At 42.2% G+C, this 25,409-nt stretch overlaps 1 protein-coding gene across 7 annotated transcripts in view; it reads left to right on the top strand.

The window, feature by feature from the left end:
• The window catches only part of PALM2AKAP2 (PALM2 and AKAP2 fusion), a 253,654-nt gene that overhangs the window by 48,811 nt on the left and 179,434 nt on the right, over positions 1-25,409 (top strand). For all 7 annotated transcript variants that reach the window (XM_040540362.1, XM_040540360.1, XM_040540358.1 and 4 more), the window contains exon 3: positions 9,386-9,516. In XM_040540362.1, the coding sequence (XP_040396296.1) occupies positions 9,386-9,516 (131 nt within the window). The remainder of the gene's footprint in view (positions 1-9,385; positions 9,517-25,409) is intronic.

Genomic DNA, 25,409 nt, shown 5'->3' with positions numbered 1-25,409 from the left:
TTTAACATGCTGGAGCCCACTGCACCTCTGTGAGGCTGGAAGTTCCTGCCATCTCCATTTTCCATTCATGATTCTGGAGCATGGAGAGACTGAGAGCTAATTCAGAGAGAAATTTCCACTTGCAGAGCATTGGGGACCCTTGTTCAGCCCCTTCTGTGCATCAGCATCTTTGGACTGGCTACATCCTACATCCCTGGAGAGCTCGCCTCCCACCAGGCTTCAAGCTGAGAAGCAAGAGGCTGTGCCTCTCTGCTAGTCTCTTTTATCACGCAGAAAAGAAATCTAGATTCATTAGGCAAAAATGGGAGTGGGAATAGGACTGTGTAGTCTAAGGAGCTGGGGCTCTTGCTTTTTCTGAATTGCTCACAGGGTATGAAGCTGCAAGGTATCCTTACAGGGAAATAGTGTTTGGAAAGGAGGGATTTCAAAAATCCTTATGTGTTTTCTTTCAAGTAGTCAGAAGGCAAAAATTTTTATCTCCAAATAAAATCTTTAAGCCATAATGCAATATTTTCTCCAGACCAACTACAAAAGTTGACTACCTCAAAGGGGTAAAAGCTTTAGTCCTTTAACTCACTTTTCTTACCTGCTTACATGCCATTGCCACATAGCTGAAAATATGGTAATTTTTCTGCTTTAAGGTCTCTAATAACACATCATTTAAGAAAAATGAATGGTAGTTTGAGGTGAAGTTCAAAGTGGAGAGGAGTTATTCTGGGATGACCACATAACTGTCCCCCTAAGGGCAGAATTTCCTTGAAACCCACTGAACTGGCACTCAGTTTTCCACCAGGAACAGTGCCCTCAGAGCAGGTCATGGCCACGCCAGCAGTTTTTGTTTCAGCCAGACTGTGTCAAAGTAGCTCGAGGATGTTTACATCTTGCTTCAGTTCCAGCTCTTCCTAATGGACTGATACGTGCTCAAGAATGAATTCACATGACCCAAATTCGGCTTTTCGAAACAATGAACTTAAGAACCCTTAAACCAGAAAAGAAAGGAAACCATGAAAAATAGCTTTTCTTTTTGTCTCTTGACTGATGTGTGTATGTGGGAATGAGTGATAAACTGGAGCTGAGGACAGACTGAATGCAGAGAGGAAACTATTCTTTCAGAATATAATAGTAAAAGCAACTGGGGTCATGTAGTAGTGATGATAACTTGCAAAGACTGTTTGGGAGAAGATGGTTGCCAATTTTCAAACCCTCAGATTATGAACTATTGCAAAAGAAATTAATTTGATTTTGGTTTTACTTGTTTGTATGTTTGTTGTTTATATTATATTATTATCTCTCAAATCTCTGCTTTGATTCTTTTGAAAGCATGGAATGAGTACTCACAGGGAAAGCCAAAGAATACCTAAGTTTCTGGCTCCAGGAGGTAACAGCATGATCTAACTCTTTTCATGCGTGTGTTTGTAAAAGAGGCTCCTATTTAATTTCCATGCGACCACACCAGGTTGAGTGTCCAGATACTTCAGCTAGCTTAAAGCTATTTCTTACTCCAGCTCCAAAACCCTCTGGGAAAAAGAGAAATTCTCACAGAGTTGTACAGTAATTCATGTGTGAGAGGACCCCACAAGTCTCCTCGTGCCCTCACCAGCAGGAGCAGGTTGCTCCCATCCCATTGCGTTTGGACTCTGGCCCAGGATGGAGATCCCGTGGCCTACCTGGGCAACCTGTTTCCAGGCCAGGACACCATTCTGGGGACCACGTATGCCCTAATTGTGGCATCCTATCAGCAAGCTGTGTCCCTGTGCTGTGCCAGCATGTACCCACAGGGACAGTCTAGTCCCCTCATCCTTCCTCTCTCCCCCGCAGCAGCCGCTGGCAGATGCTCACTGTTGGTTCTCCTTATGGTGCTTAATCCCTCCACAAGTGAAATGATGAATAATTGCGCAGAGGTATCACTCTCACAATGTCTTGAAGAGCTCTGAAACCTGATGTAGACTTCCCAAAAATAATGAAAAATAACCCCCAGCTGTCCAGCTTAGCTATTGTGGTTGTTTTCACCTGTTACTTCAAGCAGAACTTCCTGGTAGCCCAGACATATGAAAAATATATGTAGAAAATAACCTCTGTTTGAGTTATCCTTCACCTTATTGTTGTTTTTATCTCACTGTCATCTCAACTCTTTAATGAATATTAAAAACTCTTCCTTGTATCCATCCATACGTATGATCCTTTTCATTGAGACTAATCCATGCAGACCAGAGCTCTGTGGCTAACCACTGATCTCAGCAGAAGAGACACAAGTTTTTCTCCTTCTCCCATACAGTCTTGACAATGTCTCTTGCTGTGTTGGGTTTCCTTTCAGCTGAAGGAGCTTGGATTTTATTTCTTCTTCTTCATCTTTGTATGGAAACAACTGTCTGCTTGGTTTACACAGTTAAATAAAATATGGGACCTGAGCAATTTAAAAGCAAAGCACACAAAATATTTACACTGGTGATCTTGCTAATGGATGGGAAGCTTACACTGGGGACGTAAAACAATTGGCTTTTTTTCTTCCCAAAGTGTTCCTAATTGGACATCTATCTGTACAGCTGCAATTTCTGCTCCTGAGAGTTTTTAAACAGACAGAGCATGTGATGTCTGTGAAGGAGCTCCAGCGAGCAGCGCACCCGTCCTTCGGGCAGCCGACTGCTGATGCCCCTTCCCAGTGCATCTGCAAGCCTGGAACACTGATCAAGATCCCCTTGCCCTCCCTGGGACACAAGCTGGGCTCCATCCCATCCCATCCCATCCCATCCCAGCTCATCCCACATAAGCACAAACAACACAGGCCACACTGTGTTTTTTTCACCCACTCCTGCCACTACATCTCACTGCTCAAAGCACTCCTACCTGCAGTGGTGTTGTGCTGAGCATGTGCTTTGAGAAAGGGAAAGGAATAAATACTCAGGGGGGCTGAAGGGCTGTCAGATGTGCCAGCTCTGGCAAACAAACAAGGGGTGAAGAATATCCCCGCAGTGTCTTTCGGCTGCAGTGATTCCAGGTCGTGCTTATGATACCTGTGGTGATCACGTTTTTTTTTATTCCCCCACCACCCTGCCCGCTCCTGCTGCTCCATGTGTGACTTTTCTGCAGATCACTGTGCCTCCTGCCAAGGCATAAGCAGGGGCTGAGCCATGGACCCCACAGCACCGTGGCACTTCCTGTGTGCACATTGACTGACCACTGGAAAACATCTGCGACTGTTGGTCTGAACACGTGCTTCTCAAAAACATATTTAAAACATCACTTCCTTGAAATATTTCTAAGAATTGTTTTTTGTTTAATAAAATCTTGACACTCTTGACAATCTGCTTAATGGACATGCTCTTTAGTCTTGCACTAGCTAAGCTCCACCAGATAACACATATTTTTTCATGGAATTATACCTACCCTAGCTATGACATTGTGGCTGAGATCAAGACTACAAGCAAGCTGACAAGTTTTTCAGCATGACTTCATTCCCTAATATGAGCAGTGCTTGTATCTTATCTGTGTATCATGCAGACATGCTCTGTAGGCTATAACAAGTATCTCAGATGAGGGAAAAGGCAACAGAAAGTTTAGCTGCTAAGCATAATGCTGTCTCCCAGATCATCACAGAGAGCTGGAAATTGCTGCCTGCTCTGTTCCACGGCCACTCATGCTGTGCAAGGACACATCCAGCTCACAGCAAAGCAGCATGCCAAGGACCACACTTTATCTCTGTGTCAAGATGAAACTACCAGAAAGTGAAAAACTCAGGAATACATAACTCAGGAATACATTTTGATAAGCTGCTTTTTTTTTCTTTTTTTTTTTTTTTTTTTCAAGATGGATCCGCCTGTCACATTAGCTTATGCCCACAGCCCTTCTCTGAATTTCCATATTTAATTATGGATGGTTAAGGGCATCTGACTCACAATATGATCATGCAAAAAACTTTTTGTTCCATTTTTCAGAAAGCAAGGGATGTCCTGCTGGCAGAGGAGAGGCTGCCTTAATGCAAGTCCCAGAAGCTGTTCTGCCCATGCTGGCAACTGCAATGTGACTGGCAGGTTGGATCCAGCCCTCAGGGGTGGCTGCACAGTGTCCTGACGAGTAATGTTTGGGGCAAATAACTCATTATCACGTTGGCAGATGAAGGAGGGCGTTTGTTACAATGTCTTTCACAAAGGCACAAACATAGATTTGAGAATATGAGGAACCATCCCCATGCATCCATATTTTGTCCAGGGTAGAAATACTGTATGCATCTGAGGGAAAAAAAATCTCTTCATTCCCAGCACTAGATTGTTAATGCCCAGTGATCTCCAAGCCCCAAAACCCAAAGATTTGTGGCAAAACTTCAATTTGGCAAATATTTCAGTAATATTGCCTTTGATGTAGCACTACTGATTTCAGCACAAGTACTCCAGCGATCATTATTGCCCATTTTCCACAGCACAGAAGAGCATCAGTACCCTGAATCATCTACATCCAAGAGTGTTTCTCAAAATCAGACACATTTTACTGGAGTAGGCTGTCTTTGGTCAACTTTTGACCATTGTTTCTTCTTGACATTATCATCTTCCTTGAAAATCTACTGAGCAGCCCGACAAGCACTCCACTTTAGCAAGCACTGCTCTTGAGAGTAAGAGTACACTGCTCCTGTAACCAACTGTAAATATTCAAACAAAGAAACAAACAAAAATCTCAAAATGTAGCAGTACTTCAAGAACTGGATTCATGTTATCATAAAGAGTCAAATAGCAAGCCTGGTAAATTCCTCTGGGCCTCAGGTGAAGACATGGCCTTTGTGTGGCACTAGAAATGTGTTTTCTTCATGATCTATGTTTATGGAAGGAGGCCCAAAATCAGCAAGACTGATGGGTTGAATATATCACCAGCAGGGACAACCCAGAGGTGGTAGTTATGGTCTCTTAGAGGACATAACAGCATATGAAAGTGATGCTAAAAAGATTTACCAATTATAATAAAATGTCCCCCAATATTTAAACATCTGATGCAACATTAAAGCAAAATGCAGCATTGAAAGTAAGATTTTTTTTTCAATACAGCAATTCTGCTACGTGTATTCAAGGGGTTATGCCTTATTTCCTTGCCAGTGCTTAATGTAAAAAACTTAAAGCCCTTGGGTTTTACTGTCCTGAAGTATGAAACTGGAATTAATATCATGAAAGGGAGCTGTGCACCACATTTACGGCTGTCACTGTGTCTACTGCATTCAAGCATTTGGCACGACTTCTTCCTGTCCTGTCCAACATCTGTTCGCTTTTTTCTGTCCTCACCATGATCTGTTCACAGAATCGTGACCTGTTTATTTGTTAGTTTGTTTGTTTGTTTGTTTTTCCTTTTAGCAGGGTGAAGAAAAGTTACTCTGCTGTCCTACAGTTAAGCAAAATAAGCACAGAGCTGACAGGTATCTCTGCAATCTCATTTGTGTGCAGAGAAGCCAAATCACCTGAGAGCCACGGTGACCTAGTGCATTGTGAGCCCAGTGCCCTTTCCACTTCAGTAACAGAGAGACTTTTTAACGACATGATCTAATTTCTGCTGAAGGATTTAGCCTGAAGAAATTGTACTCTCCCAGTAAATGCAGGAATAGTTACATCAAACTGTACATAGTGTAGCTGCTTGTTGCACCGGTGAAATGTTACCTTCTAATAGTACAGAATATTCACATTTTGGTATTGAAATAAGCTGAAAAAAATGCTTTTATTTTTACAATAATATAGTAGCTGCTCACTCTTGCAGTCCTCTGTTATTTCTGCATTTTCTAGTCATACAGCACAACATTGGTGCATAGAGAAGCTCCAAGATGCAGTAGAAAGTTAAAGCTCTTTTCATGTTTTGAAGGATGAGGAATGCTGAAATACTAGCATGGGACTAATTTAATTACAGACTGCTGAGTAAAGCAAATGCATAAGATTGTTAACCTGGAGTAAGTCATATAGCAAGCTGATCTGGGGCTCCATCCCCATGACAGTATTCTCCATTAAGGAGATTTGAGGAACTCCTCTACTTCCTGGGGTAAGATTTGGCAAGACTTTTTCAAGGAGCATAACACAAATTTTATAGCTGTGGAGGACAGCTGGCAGTGAGCTTTCACTTCCAAGCCACATTTGGCTCTGTCCTGCATCTGGCTGGCCTGTCTTGATGCTGGGCTGGCTGCCTCACTGGGCTGCCTCGTGCCCAGGAGCTGAAGCGAAGCATCCAGCACAACTCTACCACCACCTCCCTCTTCCACCCTGCATACCCTTGGTCTCTTCACCTCTGCCAATGCCTTCCCTAGAGGTTTGTGATGAAAATTCCTTGGGAAAAGTTAGCTTGAAGCAGGTGATAGATTATTCCACTCCTATCTACTGCCCCAGCACTGTGCCAGGAGTCCTGTAGGGGAGAAAAGGTCCCACAGCCAGCAGGATGGTTGTGCGTGGTCCCCTGACACGTGCCTGTCTCCTTGCCTATTGTGTTTGCAATGGGTGTATAAATACATGTAACCTCACCAGCTTGGCGAATAGATGCTCTGAATTTCAATAAGTGCTTCTCACAAATGTTTCCGTTTTTCAGAGTCTTCTTGTCTGGATTCCTCGGCATAGTATTTAATGATTGCCTTCATTTTCATCTCGAAAAGGAGAGCCAAAAACATCAAAGCTACCACTTTTCCTGTTTTAGATAAAATATGCTGACATTTCACCCAAGAGGGAGGATTTTTAGTAGATCATAACATTCTTGTTTCTAAATAAGTCTTTAAAAAATCCCATTGATGCTTTCCAATTTCAAATTCATGCTATTAATAGGCCAAAAAAGAGGCTTCTGGGAAAAAGAAATCACGTGATTTTGTAGCTCAAATATTTCACATAAACAAAGGCCAAAACAAAATCTGTAAAAAATATCTTACTTGGGGTACAGTGGTTGTACTGAAGGGACTGGCCTCTCATTGTCTGAACATCATCAAAGAGATTCTCTAAGAGCACATTGAAAAAAGCCTGGATTTTATCTGTCCTCCTGCAGCAAACAAGGAGTAGCTGCTAACCGAATGTCTTCAGAGCTGTCCAAGTAGCACTTTGCCAAGGCCCTTTCTGGGACTTCTGGAGACATATCTGAAACAGGTTTAAAACGGAGAAGGCTGCCTTCATTTTTAGAGTTTGATCTTTAGAAAATACTTTTTTTTTTTTCCTTTTTTTTTTCCAACAAAGCATCATTCAGGATTTCAGCTCTGAGCCCACAGCTGAGTGTAATGTATGCAGCAACACAGTTCTGCATGCAGCTGGCTGCATTTCATTTTAAAGAAAAGACAGAAAATTTTTGAAGAACCACCAGCCTTCATAGTCCTGTGAACTGGCTGTTGCCCAGTGGGTACCCAGTGAGCTGTAATGCTGAGACGTCCTAAATGCCAAAGTCAGGCACAGGTTGTTAGATGTTAAGCACACAGGAGATGTGAGGTCAGGACCTGTAAATCCCTCTTCAACTGGCTTTCGTTGTTTATCTGTGTGTGTGACCACCTGGAGGTCCTCTACTTAGGGGACATTTCAATGGTGCTAGTAGGCCTGGGTGATCTGATAAAGTTCCTCCTAGGCAGCAATCAGCTGGATTCAACAGAAAAGCAAAGGTCACACCAAGAAATCTTACTACCAGCCCACAAAAGGCAGCAGGAAGCACTAGTAGGTGACAGTGGCAGCAAAAGGGCTAGTGAACTGCAGAAGCTGTGGCTGGAGATAGCCATCCTTAATGTTTTGTGAGCACCTTAGGGGTAGCCAAAAGCAAAACTGAGTTCAGATGTCCTGAGCTGGATGAAACACAGCACATCTCTAGCATCCCCAGGTGCCACTGTTGAACATGACTGCATGGTACACAAGCACAACACCCTTTCCATCATGCAGAAGTCCTCATGCATGCAGAAACCACTTAAAACCCACCCAACCATCCTCTGGTACACTGTGTATTTAAAGTCAGTAAAAGCTGGAGTCATTTATCAAGTCTAATTCACTTGTGTGTTTTGCATTGCTCTTTGTCTGCTGCCTTATTAAAATCTATTTGCCTGAGGTCAAATAGGCCACAGAGTGACAAGAATAGCTTGTGCACAGATACTATGCCTATATATATGCTGAAAAACTAACAAGTAAGCCCTGTCTCTCATGTCAAAAAGCTTTCTATTTTGGGATGGGTTTGAAGGCTGCTTGTGGTGGTGAGTGTTTCTTCTTTGTACATAGTTTGCACAAATCGGATTCTGTTCCAGCTATGAGCACCTCATTGAGAAGGCTGATAGTGCACGTTTGGGCAGCCCCTGAAATGCTATTTCTCCGAACTGATGATTTCCTTATTAGGCTCCTCTTTGCTGGAAGGATGCATGGCTCATAGCTGGCTCCCTGAGCCAGCATTTCCAATCAGTTTGGGAATTCAAAATCAAGGCTCCCCTCTCCAGCAAGGGCAAGGGTCTGGCTTTGTCAGTCCCCCTGGCTGACCAATTTTTCCACCACTATGCTTCATTATTGCCAAGAGACTAAGCGCAGCGTGACTTCGGGCTGCTGATCATCTCCCTTTCAGCGGGTGTGCTCCAGGAGGCCATGTCCTGTCAGCAACTCCCAGGGAGGATTCGGCCAAGGCACGCAGGCTAATGAGCTGCTGAAAGGGTTGCTTGCAACCAGTGCATCTCCACGGGTGAGCTGCCCGGGGTGAGTTGCAGCTGGACTAGACAGTGGCCCGGTATGGTTGTCGACATGTTTTTGGTGTTGAAAACAAAACTTCCCAGAAATTTTTCCTGGTTATAAGTCATTGCTCTTTGCTGTAACAGTGTTGCACCCTTGTATAGCTGTGGTTTCTGGAAGATTTTTGTTTGCTTGTTTTAATTGGCATCTGGGCTAAGAGATAATGTGCAAGCTTGTTTGAATGTATGGATATATGTTTGTGTGTGTCTGTATGCATGCTGGTAAATATATAGAGACACTTCCACTGTATACATCAAAAAGAACATCTCTGATTAATTTAATAGTAGAGTGATTTTATCTTTCATTAAGTGCATTACATTTAGAGCACGCTGCTTTTGAAGCTCTAAGAAGGTTATGAGTTTATTCCTTCCAGTACATGCCTTATCATTTGCAAGAGATCCAGACTTTTGTTCAAAGACTTTACTCCTTGCTGGACTGTCTCATTTGGGTGGTTTGAACTCTTGTTTCTATTAAAAACTAAAAATAACTTCAGGTTTAGGCACTGATTGTAAATATAGTCTATCCTGTAAAACTGATACTCCTAAATTTGGATAAACATCTAACACACTGTCCAAAACTCACTGTCCGAAGCAGTAATCAGTAATTCAATGGGAGCGATCTAAAATTCAGATATACATGTAGCTCCTTCTCAGTCTTAAGAGAGTTTTGTTCTCTCTGTTGCTAAAGCTATTTCCTTTTCTTCCCAGTCAAAAGCTCTTCGGGAAAAATGGCTGCTGCAGGGAATTCCTGCTGGCTCTGCAGAGGAGGAAGAGGCCAGAAGGAGGCAGTCAGAAGAGGATGAGCTGAAGGTGAAAAAGCTGGAAGAAAATATACACAGGTAGGGACAGTTTCCCTTTGCTTTGCATAAGAATAGGCACTCCAAATAAAGCCAGAAACCTTCCCAACCTTTGGCACCATCCCCTTCTCTAGTAGCAGCTAATAGCACATGCCTAGGGGAGGTGTAAGGGACAGGCAGACAGACCCCAAATTTTACATGTCCCACATGACCTCCGTGATTTGCAAGGTAGAGTCTTAGTGGTATCTTTGTGTTGAACAGACTTGGACAGATTTTTCGCATCAGGGAGCTAAAAAGGGGGATGAGTTCCCCTTTAAGATGCACTTGTATAATTCAATCAACACTTGTGGGATTCTCCATTGCTTTACACCTCCTACAGCAAAAAAGAGTTCAAAGTGGTGGCACTCTTTTGCACTCACTTTTCTCTGGTGCAAATGACTTTTCAAAATGCAACAGCAGATGCCACCAGCAGATCAAATATCTACAGCTTTCAGAAGCAAGGTTTGGGCATTAGAATCACTTCCTTTTATCAGTTTCCCATGGCACACTAAGTTGATGTTTGTACTCTTTTGTGTTGTTTTTTGCTTTGTTTTGTTCCAAGCAATGTACTCCAAAGCTCGTAAGAAAAATGGTTTTATCCCTCACAAAACAAATTTGAGAGCTGCTCCTTCTGCCAGTTAGGCTATACGATTTTAGAGTTTTTTTCAGCTAGCAGAAAATTGGCAGAAAGTTGGTCAAATCTGGTGCCACATCTTCTACAAATGCGCAAGCTGAAACAGCAAACGAGAAAAGAAAGCAAATAGGACCGGTAGTCCAAGACTAGTCTAGCATCTGGTGAATTTTATTTGCTTATGTCATTTTTGTTGTTGTTGTTGTTTGTTTGTTTGTTTATTTGGGGGGGAGGGGGGAATCTCTTGGAGAAATCACTGAGAAGGTTTCTTTGGGGACATATGCAAGCAGACACACCCTGAGTTTGGATGACACTAAACAGCTCCTATGCGGAAGTAATAGATCTGCATGAATGTGAGGATTGCCTCATAATACTGGTCTCTGTCCTGTTATTACTATTCATTAAATCTAATATGAATATGTGTATTGTTCATCTGTGGTAGCATAAGGCAAGACAGATTTAATTTCATACACTACCTGATGTTTTACTCCATAAATTAATGCAGTATATAGAAAGAACACATGGACTAATACTCAGAAATAAGTATTGTAATACATATTTCATCCAGTGTTGAATGTCTCAAGGTGCTAAGTGCTCTGACCTCATCCAGCAAAACACTTCAGCATGTGCTCAGTTTCAGCTATGAGAGTACCACCACTGAAGGCAAAGAGACCTGTGTGCTTATGAGCTTTGCTTCGTTAATTAAAAGCATAGGATGAAAGTCTGTGTAAAACCTTTGTCCCTGTGTTTTTGTTTTTCTTTTTTTCTTTTATTTTATTTTTCTTTAACTGCAACCATGAGAAAAAGTATTAAATATTTGGAAATAAAGGAGCTCTCTTCAGCTGTGGCCACAAATGGCAGGTCAGCTGATTGCCACTGAATTGAAAAGACATTTGCTTGACAGCCTTGCTGGCATGCTGAACTTCCCTGTCATCTTTCTGAAGGAACTCCAAAGATAGCAAAAAGTATTTTGATTTTGACGAGGCAATACTACACCTGGACTTTAGAGATAAAAAGTAGAGTTTGAGGTCATTAGTTCAATTTCAGTTGGCATCTGTGACAACATGACCCTTACAAACAGAGCCCACCAAGATAGTCTGGGAACGTAAAGGGCAATAGGAGGAGTAAGAGGAAGAGAGAAGATGTCAAGTCAATTATCTGGAGGGGTGAAGCAGAATGAACTCATCCTGAAAGCATTTGTTTTCCTCCTGCACACCATTTTCCCTCTCTGTTCCTGGAAGGGCATTGGAGGAGAGGATTACAGGGAGATGGTTCTTATGTTCACATTGCAGAGGCACGGTGGTCCTTTGGAAGTGCATATTAAACAAAATCATGGGTCCACAGTGAAACAGTCCAAACCCTCTCAGTGAGGCCAACAGAGGACAGACTGAGCTGGTTACCCTGGAGGATAGGAAACTACCGTACGACCAGCCGTAAAGTTAAGGCAGCCAGGGCACTATATGACCAATGTGCCAGGGATCGTGAACATTTATTAAAGTCACACTGCATCACCTGAGCAAGCACAGAGGTTGTCTTTGAAAAAGCCTTGTGGCACACGTGCTGGCTTCTCCCTTCTGGAAAATAAGCAGTTTTTGCACTTACTGTGAGAGCAAGGTGAAGCTTTCTTGACAAAGCCAGCATCCATCCTCTGCTTTAACACGAGGGAGCATGCAGTCATGCCTTTCCTCTTGCGACAGAACATCCCATCCTAATATCAGGGAACACCATTTCTTCTGTTTGCACTGAGTGCTCATGAAGCTCCATTTCTCATACCTCTAAGTTTGCTCCATGAACACCCATGGCAGAAAAGAAATATCAGCCTGTATTTGCAGGCCAGTCATAAACAGTAGGTCTGGCAAGCTGAGTGAACTGCAAGAGTTAGAGCGGAAGACTGAAGGAGACAGTGGCTGAGACTAGACTAACATTCGTAAATGAGGATGTGGGCTCCTGTGGGACTGTCGTCCAGAAGTACCAAACATCTCTTCCTTAGGGCAACAGTAGAGCTAGCTATGGATTTGTATATGGACTTGAAGGCCTTGAACACAGTAGGGATGCTTCAGTCCAGTATTGCTTTTTCTAATTCATTTTTAAGTGGCTTGCCCACTAAAACAAGATTTTTTGCAAGATGTACACATGATTGCAATGTTTAGTCTTAAGCTAGTGTAACCAGTTCTCCTCTATGTGGGAGATGTTTAATTTCAACGGGGGCAGCAAAAAATGCATGAATGTACAGACCACTGTTTATATATTAGACTTCCATGTTATCATGATATAACAAAGCATATACTTCAGTTTGTAGTCTACAAGGATATGCACATATGAGTAAACCTACATGAGTAAGTATAATGACTTAATGAGCTCCCTCATCTGCAAAACTGTTTGGAAGAAGAATGCCTACACTAGTCAGGATTTCTGGCACTTCATGCCAAGTGACTGAAAAAAATACCAGCATCATAAAAAGAGAAATAAAGCAGAACAGACCACAGTAAAGAATGCAAAACAAATAATGAAATGATATCACACAATTATGCTGATAATTCCCACCAAAAGTACACAGAAGTACAAGATGAACATACAAGTTCAAATAAAAGGGAGTGAAAGATTAAGACAAAATGGTAATAGGATCCATCTAGCAGTGGATTACAGACAATGATCGTTTCATAATTGGGATTAGTTTAATATCTTTAGAGATTTTGAAGCATATAAACACTAGAAAAAGTCTTTACATCTAAAGTGGAAATAGAAGAGTAAGCAGATCTGAAGCAAGTTTTAGTCCTAGACCTCTGGCATTCATGTTTGTCCAGCTTGAGTCCTCAGAATAAAACTTATGCTGCCCTATGTGAAAATGCTGGCATTCTGTCTTTATAAAATAAAAATAATAATAATAAAATAAATAAATAAATAAAAGTAGGGACATAAAAACTGGACTCTTATAACACTGATTGAGTCCTAAATGGGCTGAAAATCTGCCAGTAGAGATAAGGATGAAAAGGCATTTCTGCTTGAAACCTGGCTTTAAGATTGGTGGTACCATTGTGTAGAAGGCAGAACAGAGCCAGACATGGACTTAGAAGACCTCTTGCATTAAGTCACGGGGAAGCTTTAAAACTAATTTAGTTTTCCATGTTCTCATAAAGATTCTGGGTCAGTATTAGAGGAAAGTGGCCTTCCCTGTGCTTCTTTCCCATTGTTGCACTGTGAGAAAGTGATCTCCTGCTTTCTGCAGTTGCCTTAGATGTTGATTAAATGTTAGCAAAGGAGTCACAAATGACTGAAAAACACTTTCCTTCCCTTGAACGCACTCGCTGAATCAGAGACATAAAACCTGTTGTTTGGGATAACATTGACACCGATGCCCAGTGAACCTTCACAGACACATTCCCGATGGCATGTTGTAGGTGAAATAAGCACTGGAATGTGTTGCATGCCTCCCATGGTTATTTTTACCACATGACAGTCTGTTACTTTTCAGCAGTGAATGGAAAGTTGGCATTCGACATCTGGGTATTAGCAAGCAGCATTCATAGAGCACAGCAGCCCACCCACAGCCTGCTGTTCCCTCACAGTATTTGAAAGGCTCCCAAAACTATTTTGTTTTACTAGATTACATTGTAGTACATGCCGGTGGCCTGTGTTTACTACAAAAGGTGAAGAGTTTTCATTGCTCTGAAGCTTTCAGACAGCATGTCAACACTGTGGCAACATATCTCCTCACTCAATGACAGACGCCAGCATGAGGTGCCACGAGTGGACCCATTGAGCTCCTGGAGAAAAGAAAATCACAGGGCTAAATCCTCAGTAAACGGGCATATCCCTTTAGAAATCACTGGTGCAAGTGTTTCCAAAGGCCGACGGGGTGCCCGTCAGCTCCGTGGAAGGACAGACTGCTCGCAGCAGAGCAGCCTGCTGGACACATGAAGCAGCAGGACAGCATAGACCGGTAGGTGTTAAGAGGATCCTCAGACTGCACACACAGGAGAAACCTGTGGTGTTTTGGCACTGGGGCAGCTCTTAAGGTTGAAGCAGAGCAGGCCAAGGTGTGTGTGTGTCCTGCCCTTTACTCAGAGTCACTCAGCTGTCAGCATGCACAGCTCCCAGCATTTGCAAGAAACCTTTGGGGTGCTGGAGTGTTTCACCCATGCCCATACTGGTGGTGAGCTGTGGTTGTTCCTCCTCCAGGAGAAGACTTTGCTTCAGTGGTGCTGTGTGGAGGAAAAGCCCTGGCATTAATGACAGCAGGGGCAGATCTGTGTTTTGGACCATTAGTACCAAGATTTTCCTTGGGACAAATGTGTGTTTGTTGTTTGCTGGTGCCTTGCTGGTGTGGGGTGGTGGTGCGTACATGCAGAAACTGCCTCCTGCCCAGCAGCTCATGTCCCAGTGCTGCCCTGCTGCTTGCTTCCATGCTTAGAAAAGTTTGGGAAGTATTTCAAAGATATCTTGAACTGAAGGATGCCTGTGGGAGGGACAGTGGGAGAAGTAGAGCCTCCAGCCAAGAAAAGCACTTAATCTGATGGACCAACACAGAGGCCCCCTGTCAGCTCACACATGGGAGATGAGCACTGCAGGAGGAAGAGAGATGACAGTCATCTATTGACCAAAAGGTGTTTTGACTGCACAAGTCTCCCTGTTATTTTACTGTGTTTGGCTTGTTCCTGATTACCAGCTACTAGACAGAAGTCCAAATCAAGGTAGATGCAGATCCAAATGGGACTGAAGCTTCTCCAAAGCTGGCAGGATTATTGTCTCATTATATTAGTGTGCTGGAATCTTTCCAGGTAAATGCTCACGTCTGGGTATTCCCCGAGAGGCTGGGCTAGGTCGTGAGAAGAAAATGCTTGCCAAGCTGATCTGAGATGCAGAAAACAATATTTTATTAATGCGCTATCTTATTAACAGACTATGAGTGCATCACAGATCTGTGGTGTTAGCTGTGGTCTACGCTAAAGTCTCTTCTTATTGCAGTGTCCAGCACATACAGGCAAAGGACTCGGCTGAGCTTATCACAGCTGCTGCACCTTCACCAATTTCTCTCCTGGTGTCCACTTTTTCATTTCTTTCTGATGTCAGGGTTTTATTTCCTGCTTCTTTTTCCCAGGATAAATGCTAAGCATGTCTCAGGCTGGGAACTCTGACTATAATTCCGTCTTTCTTGCAACTGGCACTAATAGTCTTTGCATAACAGAGAGAGCATGTGTCAGACAGATGTGAGTGAACACCTTCAAAAGAGGGATTGACTGATGTCAGAACCAGCTGCTCAGACCTCCCCTGGAGCACAAGGTGCAAACCAGGACATGAGGTGTCATTGCCATAATGCTCCTGTTATAAAGTTCTCATCAATTTCCCTGCAGTCAGCCTCCAGAGAGATGCGAAGAGTTGCCATGAATGTGTGCTAGTGCAGACAGCCACATGTCTTCCAAGTGCATGGCCCACAAAAGCATGAATGTTTTGCAACTTCCACACTGATAGCAGCTGGAGAAAAAGATCAGGTGTAGAGGGGACATTGTTTACTCAGCATTTTGGGGTTTTACCTAAAGTGCCAGATGCAGCTTGTAGACAGACTCTGGTCTGCCTCTGTATACTGCCTGTTTGAACAGTTGTGCTGGAGTGCTCTCCAAGAGCGAAATAACAAAAATGTCTCATCTTCCCGTAGCAGTCTCTACTGATTCTGCTCTCCTTATGAGGGAAGATCAAACTTTCAGCGCAGGAGCAGCTGTTTGCCCCCAGAACCTCTGTCTGGTTCTCCACTAAGACTGATCAATATCAGAGTTCATCTGCTGAAGTTGCATGGATTTCAGTTTTGGCAGCCCCTGGGGACTGTGGTTTCCAAAACATCACATCCTTCCCCTCCCACAGAGCTTTTGCTGGGGTGCTTTTCACATGTGATACATTTCTTAGGAAAACAGAGAACAAAACAAAAACAGGCTAAAAGCCTCAACAACAGGAAGTCTCAGATTTCCAAAGTAACCCATTCTGTGGTATGATTAGAGAAATCCTTTGGACTTGCAGGATGATCTCAGAAGAGAAATGGGTTAAGAGTTGCTGGGTGGCAATGGGTTTGAGGTTTTTATATATGGTACAATATATTCAGATGTGGCACAGAAAGAAAGGGAAAGAAAAGAAAGAAAAGGAAGAAGAGGAAAGAGAAAGAAAGAAAAAGAAAGAAAGAAAGAAAGAAAGAAAGAAAGAAAGAAAGAAAGAAAGAAAGAAAGAAAGAAAGAAAGAAAGGAAGGAAGAAAGAAATGGAAAGGGGAGAGAGAGAGAGAGTAACATAGCTTATTGCCTTGGTTCTGAAACTCAACCCATACTTAAAAGAGCAGAGTTGCTTAAGTGGTGGTGATCTGAATACAAATTTAAGGATCTTCCACTACTCCTAAGCATTGTTAGTCTGTAATTATTTAGTGATGCCTATGTATCTAATAAAAAAGACAAAAGGATTGACTGTTCAATATGGGAACAGACTCCCTCCACTCCAGCTATGTCTGCTCTCCTCTGATATGTCTACCACATATGGATCTGCATAAAGACACCCATCTGACTAATCTGGCAGGAAAAAAAAATGTATAGGAAATTTCAGACCTCCACCAGTAACCAGTACATATCAAGGAATTTCTACAAGTGTCTCTGACACTTCATCCGTGTCAGTATGCTATAGATTAGGAGACATGTTCCTCAAGAAGGAAGACACACTTAGGTTTAAAATCTGCTCTGGACAGAAGAAGTTTTTGAGGACAACTTTTTCAGGGAAACTAACGCACTGTAAATTAGCATCAATTTCCATATATATTGAAACCTTTAATACAGTAGAGCACATGCTACAGCCCCTGGTGAAAGGGGCAGTTACAGTCTCTTAGAATCATAACATCATTGAGTATCCCAAGTTGGACCCACATGGGTCCTCGAGTCCAACTCCTGGCTCCACACAGGACCACCCAAACACCTGACCCTATGTCTGGCAGCACTGTCCAAACACTTCTTGAACTCTGGCAGGCTCGGTGCCATGACCACTCCCCCAGTGCCCAACCACCCTCTCAGTGAAGAACCTTTTCCTAACACCCAGCATGACCCTCTCCTGTCACAGCTCCATGCTTTTCCCTTGTGTCCTAATCTTTTGACCAGATCCATCAAGAAAAGAGCAATTTTAGTCATTACAGTCATGCAGTAATGTGGAAGCTACAGGTTGCCCAAGTCCAGGTTTCTGTTGCCATGCTAGATGAGATCCACCAGTAGTACAAAACTTCAGGCACTCCTCAGTTTTAATATTTCAAAGCTAAAAGATTTACGTGACTCTGTGCAATGCTGTTTGCAAGATGGGAAAATCTCTTAATCTATTTACCATACATACTGGATCACCACATCCCTTCTGTGTGCAGAGCCATCTAAGATTTTCTCACTTCTTTTAAGCCTAGTAGAACTGACAGGGGTTTCCTGAAGCAGTAAATTGTGGGATAACATAAAGAGTAGAAATTGTTGACTTCATTACATCTGAATTAAATCTTTATCACAGGCCAAATTAGATTGTTTCATTGAGTAAAACAAAAAGGACTCGTTTACATTCCTTCCCTTGTTAGAGTTAGGCTTATCATTCCTGGACATGGCTTGGCTGGAATCCTGGATTGGTTGGCTTGTGTGCAGGGCCTAGCTCAACAGTTCCTTCCAGACAGTTAGTTGGACGTCTATGTGGCATTTGGTGGCTGGAAAATAAAAATAAATAAATAAATAAATAAATAAATAAATAAATAATCAAGGAAATTCTATATCAGAAAGACATGTTCACAAGTGGGTGACATAGACTTGAACAATTTTGAAACAGATGAGAAACCTGCAGTGTTGTTTACAAAGAGAAGGCACAGAGCTAGGTAACAGACCCAACTGAGTTGTTTGTGTTGGTGTTTCACAGTGATTATTTAGTCTGTGTTCAGCTTCAATGACAGGCCATCACCCTGCTCTGCCAAACCTAAATTTAGGTGCTGTGTATGACCAGACCAGGACATACAATGTACACATGCACACAGAGCTAAGGAAAACACAACTGTGACTTTGCTCCTTAGTAACTCCCTTCTCCCAAAGGCACAGACTCATCCTGTATAACTCCAGGAGTTTAAGTAAGAACCTCCATTTAGAGCATTGTCTCCCCATGCTCTCGGTGAGAAAAGAGCATCACCTGCAAAGCCTGTGCATCCTTGAGGATGGGTGTCTCAGTTAAGTGCTTCAAATGCAATGGGTGGAATTGAGGCCCTAACGCTCCTTCCTGCACAGGTATCCTCCACAGTGCCACTGGGCACTGCTGTGATGCAAACAGTCATCAATAACCATTAATAATTTATCTATCCGGTTCATTACGTGTTGTATTGCCCAGACCCTGCCCCGTAATCCATGCTGTCAGCTCTTCCATGCATTTCCAGAGAGCCGGGGTAGCTCTGTGTAGGCAGAAGTAGCTACAGGAGGAGCAAGGTTCAGTGTCTGGAGCCACCCAGTGGGCATTGCAAGTCTTAGCCTCTCGTTTTTAAAATCCGCAGTTTGAAAAGCACGTCACCTTCCCAGTGTTGTTTTTTTAAACCACTGCAGTATGTGAATTCTCAGGAAAAAAATAATGCAAATCCCAGCTGGTGGTCGGCAGAAGACAAAGACTGGATGTGCAATCAGGAGTCCCGACTGATAAGAAAGGGACAGCTGTTGCCGATTTTATTGAGAAGTTGCAATTAAGAAAAAGGAAAAGCCCCAAGGAGGGTTTTTCAGCCACATTCAGCAGTGGACAATAGTCTGCTGGCACGTGTGTCACCTTCTCACTATAGAAAAGTGCATGTCAGAAAAATGCTTGTAGCTGTCCAAGAATTTAAAGCACAAGCGATACGGTCAGACTGACTATGAAGGACACTCAGATCAGCACGTTACAAATGTGAAGCATGCTCAGAGCCATGTACACATATGGACTTTGTAGGGTGAAGTGATACATGCCTCTGCACTGTAAGGCACTTGGGAATCACGTCCGTGCACCAGATTGCTACAAGAACTCAAACTAGAAAAGTGATTTGGTATGACAAATGTGCAGAAAGACAATTAAATAAATGAAGTGCTTGAGAAAGAGAGAGGAAATAATAAGTGAAGAAAGTGTGAGGAATTAAAAAGCAAATGTACATGGATAAAAACAATGTCAAAGTCAGACTTGTATGGCATCTACTGAGACCTGTTATTGTTGCCATAGGCAGGAAAGAACTTGACAAGGGTGCCAGGTGTACTGCCAAACAGTAGGGAAAAAAAAAAAAAAAGTATTTTGAAAAAAATAACAACATAAAAAATGTGTTCAAGGCCAGATAAAGCTGAGCTTTACAACTGATTCCTTTGTAATTGGCACTCTGAACTGCAATTAGAACAAATTAAAAGTTGTAACGTTAGGTTGGCAAGGTCAAGCAACTGGAGTAGCTTATGACCTTAAAATGACATTAATAGTCTAAAAGAAAATTTGGAGTGGGAGGTGAAAGCCAATTTAAAAGACATTGGAGTCAGATTAGGACAATGTCCATGTTTCTCCTTACAAGTCCTTCAGATGATGAAGACCATCTGATACAAAAGGAGTCATAGCTATGAGACAGTGGAAGCGAAGTATACTGAAATGGTCCTTGCTGGATACTATGCATATAGAAGAATCAGTGGAAAAGGGTTTGACATAACTCAGGTGTCATTGACATGAGACTGCCTGGGCTTGAGCTATCTGCTCTACCTCCTCTATAGCTGTCAGTCTGCATCAAGAGAGACTCGCCTCAGTATGGTAACAAAGTCCTGAAAAGATTGGTAAGCTAAAAAAATAAAACACTTTCTAAGGAAAAAAATACACTGAAAAAGATGAAGCTGAGTCTGAATAACTGTATAGGTGGTGAGACAGAAATTTCAAAGGACTGTGAAATATACTGTAGATTGTACTGATCTAGAAGTCCTGGTAGAACGGTACCATGTTCCCTTTGTCACAGGCCCAGCAAAAAGTATTCAGTCCTTCATATTAAAGATAGTTAAGTTATGCCTACTCTGTACTAAAACATTTTTACTGATCCAACTGCATGAGAAAAGCTTCCCTTTGTGGATTTATTTTTACCAGCAAATTTATTTTTTACCAGCAAAAAGTACAGACCCTTTAAAGGAATGAGCTCTACAGGCAGAGGTTATTGTAACCCTGTATAACCACCTCTCTACTGGAAAACATATTGAAATCAGAAGTGTTTAAAAATAGTCACTAGTGTCATTTGGATATCTGAAATGAACTTTCGTTCTTCAGAATTCTTCAGGTTCTTCTCTTGTTTGTCAGTGACGAGACAAGAAATAGGTGCTTATTAACACAAGTGGACGGTACTGCTAGAGAAAGCATGAAAGAGCAGCCTTTATCTGAACAGAATGAATCACACTGTGACTGGACATGTGCTTACTGCTGACAGTAGGTCTGGCTCCTGATGGTCACACCATTCCTAGGTCTCAAAGAAGCATGACCTGAAAGCAGAAAATTAATGTAGTATTTGGGTGGTGTGTAAAAATTATCAGGTGAAACTCCTGCTTTAATTCTCTAATATAGAAATGACACAGTTATGCAGGGTTAAAATGTTCAGCAGCATCTGCTGGATGCAGGTTCTGCTGCAGATGAATTACAAAATCCCCCAAGTAGATCTAAACCTGGGTGCTGATTGCATTGCAGCTGCAGCAGGATGGAGCTCAGACTGGAGCAGCTTTGTAAGTACTCACTTAGTTGACCGCTTGCCCTTATGGCTGCTGGTGGTGTCTAAGCTAGCTCAGGTATCTCACCATGACATTGCATAGCACTGAAAACAGTGCAGAATTTGATGCTTCAGCATGATTACATCCAAACCAGAGGGCTGGCTTCATCCCCCTGGTTGTGGCAGGTACCTCGTGTAGGACAGGCACAAGCTGCAGCATGGTCTTCCCAGCCATTATATGACCTTCTGTACACACACATCTGCCTAACCTCTGCTGGAGTCTTGGTTGCTGCAGCCTGACTCATCAGGGCTCAAGCTGTGCAGGCTCTAGGTGGGTACAGCACATCCATCTGTGCTGAGATCGTGCTGCTGCTGGTGCTGAAGGGTTGGTTTGAGGTGCCTCAGGCCTGTGAAGTGACACAGCTGCATAATTAAGTGGGTAGCTTTTGTTGATAATTCCTGGCGGTGCTTTATTTTTTAATTCAGCTGTCAAAGTCCAGTTCCCAAATGATTCGTTCATCTCTTTAATGTGCGGCATTTTTATTTTTATTTTTTTATGCCTACCCGTTGATAACCGGGCTTGCTTTATTTATGTCTGAAAGAGCTTCTTTTAGTCATTTTTGTGAAGGAGAAAAATCTGAAGCATAATAAATCCACAGTGCTTTTGCACAGGATCACTGAAAATGGCAATGGCATTTCATGGTTTTCGGTGCAAACAAATGAAACATTGATTTTTGTGGCTTCATTTGCTCCTGCTCTACCTTGTGTCTTCTTTTGCTCCTGCTCTTGCTCAGTCTATGCAGTGGTCCAGGAATCCTACCTCACATTGGAAACAGGTCCAGTACAGATCTGTCCATCACTCCACCAGGCACAGCACATAGTAGGAGATGTTTTTTGTGGGAAGACCTGATAATGTAAGCCAGTGGGGCATGCAATCCCTAGAAAAGGAAATGGGTACCAAAGGAATGGACTCTAGTGTAGGTCTTAGCTTGAGTGAACCCCTGCAGACAAGAAGTCAAGTCTATAACCAACTGGTGGAATCAGGTCTTAACATAGCTCTCTGATACAGGAAGAAAAAAACATTTTCTGCAAACAGATACTGGAGAAACAAGGCAACTCCAGCACAGACCCTGTCATCTGTGATGGTAGCCCAGAGAAGACAGTGTAACTGATGGAGTTACAGCTGAGTTATTTAAAGGGTGTTTCCTCCATGGGATGTCCATTTGGGAAAAGGAATTTTTCTAGGAGTCTAAACTGCTACAAAATAACAGATATTCACAGTAAACCTGGGTTACTGGTGATAGGTAGGATTTGAGTGTTTGTGTGTAGAGCATATAGCATGCTAGTCAAATAAGTGACAAGAAAAAGCAATTTTTAACTAAGACCCGGGTCACCTCCAAATGCCATTCCAGATGGCTTGTGTGGGGCTAGCCATTGGGGTGGTGCTAAGAGGACAACCAAGCCCACTCTTCAGAGGTTACACTCAGGAGCTTAAGATACCATTGCTGACTCAGGGGAGATGGTTCATATCTGTTACATTGACATTTTAGCTTTGTTGCTGCAGGATTTCCTGCTAAGACAAACATAAATATATAAAATAAAGTAAAATTGAATTAAATTAAATTAGAATAAAATAAAACCATCAAAATAGCTTTATGACTTTGGGAAAGGTCATATCAGGAGAAAACGGTGGACCATCTACTCCACCTGTGCCATGTTTGTGTTCCAAAACAAAGAACAGGAACTCCCACACCTTTGACCCTTTATTATCTGATTGGGATCACTCTGAGGAGAGAGATGTGGTGTCTACGAGTGGGTCACTGTGGGATGACTGCAAGGTGCTACCATGCCAAGAACATGGCCATCCTCAGCTCTGTTTTCCTCGTGCACAATAACTACACTTTAATTTAGGCATGATCAAAAATATTTTGTCATGTTTCTGCCAAAGTCTGTGAGTACCCACTAAGTCAGTTGTAGCTTGTTATATGACATGTATGATAACTGAAAACCCAGTTTTAAGGCTATGAGTAACATTAAGTAGTCTTTCAGGCAGGCAATAATGTCCAACACTCTTTTGTATCATCTTTCAGACAAGCAATTTCAGGACACCACCCTACAGACAAGAAAACCATGTAATTCTCTGCTCTTTGCCACATACGTCGGCTTGACAAATGCAGAGCATCAATCATCCTGAAGCTGTACCATGTGTCACAGAACAATCACCCTGTTTCCTGTTGAGGCTGTCAGGAAAAGCCTGGTTGTGTAGTATCAAGTGTCAGGTAAAGCACCCCACTTGTCCTGGCCAGCGATCTCTGGAAATGGTATAAATTTTCTGAAAGGACGCAATTTAAACAGGTTCCTGTAATAGGAAGTCTGCTTTACACCAGGGTGTGAGAGTTTGGCTTTACTTGATAAGCTTTTTTTTTTTTTTTCTTTTTCTCCCTAATCCTGGTACTATAGTGTTTCTAACCAGAGAATGTCAATTAACAGGTGTGGTACAGACAAAATTACACCACCTAAGGCAGTGCAAACCCCAGGAGTAATGCAGAGATGCTGCTGTGAGACCATCAGTTTATTAAATGCCTTATAGTTAAAGCTCACAGAGTGTGGACAGAAAATAGACTACAAACTAGACCAATGTCCACCCAAAAAGAGCTGCCTTAAATTCCCCATGCACAGAACAGGGCTTTCTCTCATCACTGCCATTTTCTCAGCAGAAGAGACAGACATGAAATACAACCTGAAGGCCAAAAATCACTATTGCAGTGGATACAAGAAAGAAGGAACATCAGAATAAAACTCCAAATGAGAAATTCCTTTCCTTTACACATTCTTTCCTTCCCTTTACCCATTTCTCACCTTTTCCCTCTCTTGGGGCTGGGAATATAATAGTTGTCAAATGCTTTGATCTCTGCAAGCAAAGGGAAACATATAACTGAGCCACATCCCGATGCCTTGGTTCATGGTGCCCCAGGGATGAGGCAAATCTCTTGCCTGAAGTGCAGGTGTTTTGTTTTTGGTTTTGTTTTTGTTTTTGAAGACTGCTGTTGCACAGCATTTTGAGGCAGTCATTTCATTAATTAAGCATTTCAGAGAAGAAAGGAGAGCAGAATAGCCAACCTTTCTCCTTCAAATGCAAACAGAGGACGGTAGTGTGCACGGTGGTTCCTGGGTAGCGAAATCACCTGCTTAAATATGTCATGGGGTAAATAAGGACTTTTAACCCAAAGGATGGGTCCTACAGGTGTCTCACAGGTACAGACACCGGTACTTGAGCAGTCCCCAGCAAACACCACTGGACTTCCTTTGGCCACCAGGTTATTTTACGTGGTACATGGGAGGCTGTTGGGTTTTCCCAACTCAATCCTGAGTTCACTGGCCTTCTAGACTTGCCTCATTGCAAATGAGATTATACAGCTCTTCTTTTGGAAGACTACCAGATCCACAACAACCTCATACAAGAATGGATGTGAAACAAAAAGCCTGAAGCAAAGCTCTGTGTCTGATATTACTTCCTTATTTCTAGTAGTTATTTTGTCATTTGCAGTGTCTGTAGGGGGTGACTGCAAAATTATCTATCCTGGAAATGTCTTATCTGATTATGAGCTGTGGTATTTATTCATTTCACAACTTCAGTAAATGGCTTATCTTAGCACTTATTGCATCAGTACAGACTGCAAAGATCATACTGGCATCTTTAATAAGATGAGGAATGCATTGATACATTTCCATCCTAGCAGTCCCTGCTGAGCCACCTCATCTCCCAGAGCAGAAGACATTTGAAAAACCTAATGCAATGACCCAGCATTTCTGAAAGGTGACACTTTCTTCATTCGTTTTTGCTTTTAGTGCTGCTGAGCTGAAAAGGATTCAATGCAATAAAAGAAACAAACAGTGAAAGGCTGTGTTGCATTAGGAAAGAGATGGATTGTGATTAGTAATCCCTGGCTGAACTGCTTGCCATTATATTGGATATATACCTAACCTAAATGAATATGCATAAACAACACTGAGAATGAGTTATAGTTGGGCTTTTTAGCACTTCTTCTAAATACAAATGCTTTTGTTTAAAAGAATAATCATTAATGGATTTATACATACTGTGGAGATCTTAAGCTATTTCATGCAAGTATGCTTTAAATTATGTGAAAATATTTACAAATGGGCACAAGAATAATGTAAAGAGATTCTCAGGGAATATAGTAACCAATAGAAAACCAATTTTGCCCCTAGGTATTTGTGGCAAATTAACCCTTATGCAAATATATGCTGGGTGAATCTGACATTTTTCATAAGGGAAGCTTTTTCTGCTAGTAGGTAGATGGTGTAACAGGCCATGGAACATGTTGGCTTTACCTAAATTTTCAGTTTTCAGATTTACTAGTGAAAAGTTACTGCTGTTCTGCATACTGAAAATGATTTGTAGGGCTACAGATTTCAGAAGGAATGATTATTTTCATCTGAATGCATGTATTTTGGGCATGATCCAATTCTATGTAATTCTTTGAAGGATTTTTTTCCCTTCACAGGAAAGCATATTCGAAACAAATAATAGTGGATTTTTT

Source organism: Cygnus olor, chromosome Z (genome assembly GCF_009769625.2).
Source record: "Cygnus olor isolate bCygOlo1 chromosome Z, bCygOlo1.pri.v2, whole genome shotgun sequence".
Taxonomy (NCBI): Eukaryota; Metazoa; Chordata; class Aves; order Anseriformes; family Anatidae; genus Cygnus; species Cygnus olor.
Note: the sequence above shows the minus strand (reverse complement) of the source record. Positions and strands in the feature narration are given on the sequence as shown.